Here is a 6,557-nt window from a genome sequence, read left to right as displayed (position 1 = left end):
AGTATAACTTAACTAATATTTATAGGGTATAAAATCTATTAATTAACGAAATATTCGCCGTTCGCAACGTAATATTTAATAAAAACTCAGTCTTTAATAGCGCTATCTAATAATTACGGGATAATCTTCGAAAAATTAATTATTAAGCCCTAAGCTAGCTCCTATAATTAACGACGCTTTTAAAAAAAGTAACTTAACGCTAAGTATAGCGACCTAAGAGGAAAATAAAGACATATCGACTAGTTTTAACAATAAAAAAAAATAATCCGATAATTAAGAGTAGTTCGAGCCCGGAAAATTAAATAAGAAAGAAATCCTGTTTCTTTAATAAATAACTACGAACAGAGGAAACGAAAAGGATTAATTACCCTTATATTACCGTAACCTTCGTCCTATTCTTAACCCTCGAGGCATTGCTTACCCGGCCGGCTTCCCTTTTTATTAATATTATTAAAAGTTCTACTAATAACGGAGATCGTAATCGCATAGGCCCGGAAATAGTTCTGCCCGATCTCCGGTGCGTATCATTAAATAAAGTAAAATCCCTTCCCGTTTAATATATAAGCTAGTAGTTTACGTTTAACGTAGAAAGAGTATCTACTATTATAAGCTTAATTAACGGGAAAAACGTAAGCAAGGCACGATTTAAAGCATTTTTAAATTAAAAGCCGAGCTAACCTAATAGAATAAAATTTAGCTCCTCGGTATTTTCTTTTAATTAAATATTAAAGGCATTATTAAAAAGCATTAAACTTTATAAGAGGTAAATACCGACTTTACTTAAGAATCACCGTAACTTTATAATACACTTATATAGAATACTCTTTAAAAAGGCAGAGAAGCAATATTTATTTAGCCACCGAGAAATGAAATTATAAACGGAAATTCCGTTACATTAAGCTCTAGGATATTAAATATTTAACTATATATAAGTTTACGTATATAAGTTCGATAAATATGGCCGGTTTATTAAATATAAAATACGCTTAATCGTGCGTAATAATTAATAAATAATGTTTAAATGCGAAAATATATATACGTTAACGCTGGCTAGCCGTTCTTTTCGAGTACTAATGGCTATTACGGCTAAATTCGACTTAAAACTAATCCAGTATAATACCGTAAACGCGTTCGTTAACGTTAAAATTAATAAGGACGTTTATATAAGACTGCCTTTTAGCTATAGGAAAATAACTATATTAGCTAAGTTAAATAAAGCCTTATACGGGCTCTGAAAATTACTACTATTATAATAAAAAGAGCTTATTTAAACGCTCCTCGAGCTTAGTTTCGTTTAAATCCCTTATAAACTTTATTATTATTTAAAAGGGAATATATTAATTTTCTTTTACGTTAACGATATCGTTATAGTATTTAAAAATCGAGAAAGGTATATAGTTAATTAAACGATTATACTTTTAAAGGAGTACTACTAGTTTACGAGCGGTAATAAACTTTAATAGTTTCTCGAAATTAACGTTATTTGAGACCGCGTTAAAAGATATATTTAGCTATTATAAGTCGACTATATCGATAAGATTACGCAACTATTAAATTAATTATCGAAGCGGTTATTTCGAACTTTTATAGCTTAAAACGAACTTTTACCTTTTAACGAACTTACACGGCTAAGCGAGGTTAATTTATATTAAAAAAAGATCGGTTCGATCCTATATACGGTAATTATTACTCGATTAAATATCGTATTTACCGCCTTTCGCTTATTTAAATTTAATATAAATTCTAAACCGTTATATTATACTGTAGCAGACCGAGTTTTTTAATACTTTTATTTTATAAAGCATTTCGTATTATAACTAAGAGGATCCGATAACTTTATTGTAGTAAGCGACGCTTCTTTTCGCCGATAATTCACTAAACCGAAAAAGCTTATAAGCGTATACTATAAAACTGTTTAGCGGCACTATTAATTAACGAGCGAATAAATAAGAAACCGTGATTACTTTTACAACGAAAGCGGAGTTGTTCTCCTTTACTTAAACTATTAAAAAAGGGTATTTTATTTTTAAACTATTAAAAAAATTAGGAGTAAAGCTAAATACCTAAAAAATTCGCTTAGAATGCGATAATTCACAAATAATACGGTTAATCTAAGAGAAAGTTACGGTTTTAAATACTCGCCTAAAGTATATAAACATTTATAACCATTAACTAAGGTAAAAAGTTCGTGCTGAGACTTTTAAGGTAATATATACCTTATTAAAGCATATAATTACCGATAGTTTTACGAAAACACTTTCTCACTAAAAGCATTAACGATTTATCGAATAAATCGAACTAGTAAATATAAGGGAAAAACTTAAAGCTAAATAAAAAAGGAATTTAACTTTAAAAAACTTCGAAGCAGCCGAAAAGCTAATTATTAGAAGAAAAACAAATATCACTAGTTATTAACTCGTCTATTTTAAGAGGTTAATAATTAAAGGGGTATATTAAATAAAAGGGTTTCTTTAAAAGGCTAGTTTTAAAAGAATATAGAAAACCTTAATAAATTACCTACTATAATAACTTTAATACACAGAGTTTAAGTTAATACCTTAAAACTTTAATTAAAAAGGGTATAAATAACTAAAAAAATCTCTTTTACAAGGATAAATAGAGGAGAATAAATTACTCTAAACTACATAATATCTGCTTCCATTTAATACACGTGATATTTAATAATATATTAGGCTAGAGAGGAAAAGAAAGAAGGAGGAAAAAAGGTTAGCTTTAATGCGGTGCGAAGGGTAAAGTAGTGATGTGTGGGGCACTGCATCGAGCAACTAATTAATCCACGTGCATCGGCCTTAGCGGGGCCTAGCTACATGACTATCGCTAAGTAATATATATTGCGTAATAGTAAACCACGTTATTATAATTAAATTAATTTATATAAAAAGGTTAAGAAATAAAAAAAGTGCGTTATTAAATAATATACGTTATATAATAATAAACTACGTTAAGTTAAATTACCGGATTATTAAAATAATTTTTAAAATAATTATATTAACGCTTATAAGCTAAGAATAACTTTTCTTTAAAAACGCCCCATAGAAAAATATTAACGCTTAAATCGTAATAATATTAACTATAACGCCTATAAGTAACACAGTTTAATAATAAATAAACTAGCTTATAAACATTATTTTAAAAATAATGCACGCATTAACTCTTAAAGCTAAACTATCGCTATATATAAAGCGATAATAGACAATAAATTTAACATAACTCCGGCGCATCCACACATACTAGAGAAACCGAGCTCGGACCGAGAAAAGGCTCCGTAACTTCTGTATCATGTTAGCTTATCCTGTTATAGAAAGAACCGTCACTTCTAGTACCTTTGAAATATAGAGATGCTGCCTTAGGACTGGTTTTTTTTCCATCTTAGGTAGTTCTCGTACCAGGTAGAGGGGAACTCTTCCTGCTTTTCCAGGCATCCCGACGCCTTGTGTAGTGTGGGTGTATGGGCTGCAAACGCCTCAATTTGTCCTTTGTTCAAGTATCTCGTAAGGAGAACGAACACGAGGATGGACACTTTATCTTTCCTCAAGTTGTTTGTTGACTCAGAATAGCGATGCACCAGTATATCTCCACAGCCGTGACTTGGTAATTTATCTTGCTTTTCAATCCTGCGTGTCAATGCTTGCAGGGCATCTTTGGCTTTCTTCTTGGTGGCGACGTGTTGTTCCATCCTTGACTTTTCTTCTTGACAAGACCAATTTGGTCTCTTGGTGGATTTGGCTTTTGATTTGAGATCATGACTGGCTGGCTGGGGGTTTTGGGTCTGGATGCTCTTGATGGAGTTACCCGAGTTCGGATTTTGTATATGGCATTCCTTTTATGCTAGAAACCAAGCGATTTTCTCTAAAGAACCTTTTGAATCTCCCTTCGCTCTCCCTTCGCTTGTACATGATCGACTTGAATATACCATCAACATCTAACCTTGGTAGAAGTAAAGCATTGCGGGTTGGTGTTGCGAACCGTGTCGCAGCGGGGGTCAAATGCCGGCAGCTGTGAGCGTTCCGGAACACAACCCTAGTCATTTTATGTGATAACTGCACATGCTTGCTTAAAGAAGTTCTTCAGGGCACCCCAAGCACAGCTGTAAGGATACATTGGAGACGTACAGGGCAGACTTGAATAGAAACCGACATCAACCCTTTCAACCAGTAAACAAGTCTTGTGCTTGTGGCCTTGTCCCATGCCCCGGAAAACACATTTGCAATCTCTTGCCAGAGGCGCTTGCCTCGATATCCATATCCTCTGTGCCACCTTTACGGTCGCCGGCATGATCAACCTCTGTCGTCATGTACTGAACGCCGGTGCCATGGTACGCCCCCATCAGCTCGTCAATCGTCATATTCGAAGTCCCAGGATCCCGAAGAAGTGGTGGACCGAAAGCATTCGCGATCTCCAGCGGGCTGAGCGAGACGGGCCGCCCGAGGCTCTGGAACCCGGCAGCGGTCCAGCCAACCGCCGCTATGGCCAACATCGTGATGGCCATCGCGCCCCACAGGTAAATGTAGCGCGACTCGTAAATGATGGCCACGGTCTGCTGCTGCGCGACGAACTCGGCCCGGGGACTGGAGGCGTTGGGCGCCGCAACGGCGACGCGGAACATGATCTCGTGGAGCTTCGCGAGGACGTGGTCGGTCGGATCGTCGAACGCGACGGCGCAGGTTTGCTTGTCCCCGCCGCGGACGAGGTAGGTCGCCGTGAGGGGCCCGCTCGTGCGGAACCCCCAGCCGTACTTGCCCATGGTGTGCACCGTGCCCGTCGAGTTGAGGATGCTGTCAGCCGCGATGCTCAGGCCGCCAAAGATGGGCTCGTGGTCGGGCGCGGACGGCTGGTGGCCGCTCACGAGCGCGGGCTCGGTCGAGAGGACGCGGATGCGAGCCGGCTGCGTTTCGGGGACGATGACGCCGTCTTTCTGCGCGAACGGGTAAGCTACGATGGCGTGCTGGAGAACGCAGGTAACTGTTGTCGACATTCCGCGGCATGATTTCATTTCCTCGTACGCCGAATAGTTGTCATCTTGGTCTATGTTTGTCTCGGCGTAGAAAATGGTCAAGTTGAAAAAGGCGCCCGTTCGAGAGTTCATGATATTTGTCCCAGTCTTGAAAACCGGTGTTTCGCCCCCGGCCCCCTTGCCATAGTTGGCAATGAAACTCGTGTTGCGAACCGTATTGCATTGAGCATCGATTCCCGCAGCTGTAAGGGTTCCGGAGCAATTCCCAGTGCAGCCGGATATAGCACCAGATATGGGTGCCCGCTCGGTGAACTGTTGCTTAATCCAAGCCATTTGAGGGGAGAGTTGTACTGGGTTAAAGAAGCCATCTATGGAAGCGTCTGTGAAGTTCATGCTCTGTAGCGACTTGACATCTGTGGCTGCGGCAGTTGACACTACCACGTCTTCACGTTCTGTCGAAAGGTTTGTTGTGAGTGCTCGCTGGAGTAGTGGGTTAACGGCGAAGACGGACAGCACCACAAGCTTCGCGATAGCGATCTTGTCCATGTGCGTTCTCGACGTGACTGCGGCCCAGGCGCTGGTCCCGTGGTCCCATTGCCTGTGGAGGGTACCGAGTGTCGTCCCGTTCAGAGCCGAGTGCCACCATGTTATGGCCAGCCCGCAGGAAAGAGCATACTGCAGCATCATGCTCCCAAGTGGTCCGAGTATGGCCAAAATAACGGTCGGGGATACCGCCCAGGAGCTGGTTTTGGTTCGGTCGGCGGCGGAGACGACTCCGATGCAGCCGCCGAACCAAGTGATAGTACCGAGAAGAGCAATTATGAAGGTCCAGGGTAGGTTAGTCATTACTCCAGTTTCCCATCGCCTCGAAGCAGCTGGTACAGTTGCTGTTGGAGGTCTAGGCTCTTGTTTATCAGCATGGTTTTCGTCCCTGGCTATCTCGACACTTTCTCCTCCGGCATGGCTGCCGGGGTCTATGGGAGACATCTCCAGTTTCATCGCGGAGCCGGTAGAATGTGACATGCCGGGGGGAGGAACTCCGTGTCGAGGTGACTCGGCATTGTCCGGTGGGGTACGGGCGCCTAGGAGGTTGGCAGATGACATAGGATCCATTATGTCTCCTTTTATCGTGCTTCGCGTCAACTTTATTCATTGATATAAGAACCTGGAACCGAAAGGGTTTGAAAGACAGAAACAAGCAATTGTTTATGTACAGCAGTAAGGCTGGGTCCTCTGTCATGCCAAGATTAGAAACGGGGAGGTATGTCTGTGTCTTAAATCAAGTTTGGTGCACTGCAGATAGACTGCATAAATAGGTACACTGCTAACGCCCGGGGTTATGGGAATCAGGCTGGCGGAAATGGCGGGGGTGCGAAAGAAGTCACCTCACTTACCCTCATACCTCCGCCATCCTCTCTTTTGGGGTCGGTCTGAATCGATAGCTGCTTTCACCATGAAAGAAAAAGAAGAAAATTCGTTCGTCAATAACTTTTACTGCTATGATGAAGTGACACTGCCGGGCTCTATACAACAGTTGAATTCAACTTGCTTTGGTTAAGCGCGTACTTCCAGGATGGTATGC

General features: G+C 40.7%; 1 protein-coding gene across 1 annotated transcript; it reads right to left on the bottom strand.

Moving 5' to 3' along the window:
* Positions 1 to 4,168: 4,168 nt before the first annotated feature.
* On the bottom strand, positions 4,169 to 6,088 carry PG986_012498 (uncharacterized protein; the record flags this gene model as incomplete). The annotated part of the gene is made up of 1 exon (XM_066848720.1): positions 4,169 to 6,088. One exon carries the CDS (start codon positions 6,086 to 6,088, stop codon positions 4,169 to 4,171), a length of 1,920 nt encoding a protein of 639 aa, XP_066695416.1.
* Between the last annotated feature and the right edge of the window lie 469 nt (positions 6,089 to 6,557).

The sequence above is a fragment of the Apiospora aurea genome (genome assembly GCF_038362705.1).
Source record: "Apiospora aurea strain CBS 24483 chromosome Unknown utg000008l_segment0_segment0, whole genome shotgun sequence".
Taxonomy (NCBI): domain Eukaryota; kingdom Fungi; phylum Ascomycota; class Sordariomycetes; order Amphisphaeriales; family Apiosporaceae; genus Apiospora; species Apiospora aurea.
Note: the sequence above shows the minus strand (reverse complement) of the source record. Positions and strands in the feature narration are given on the sequence as shown.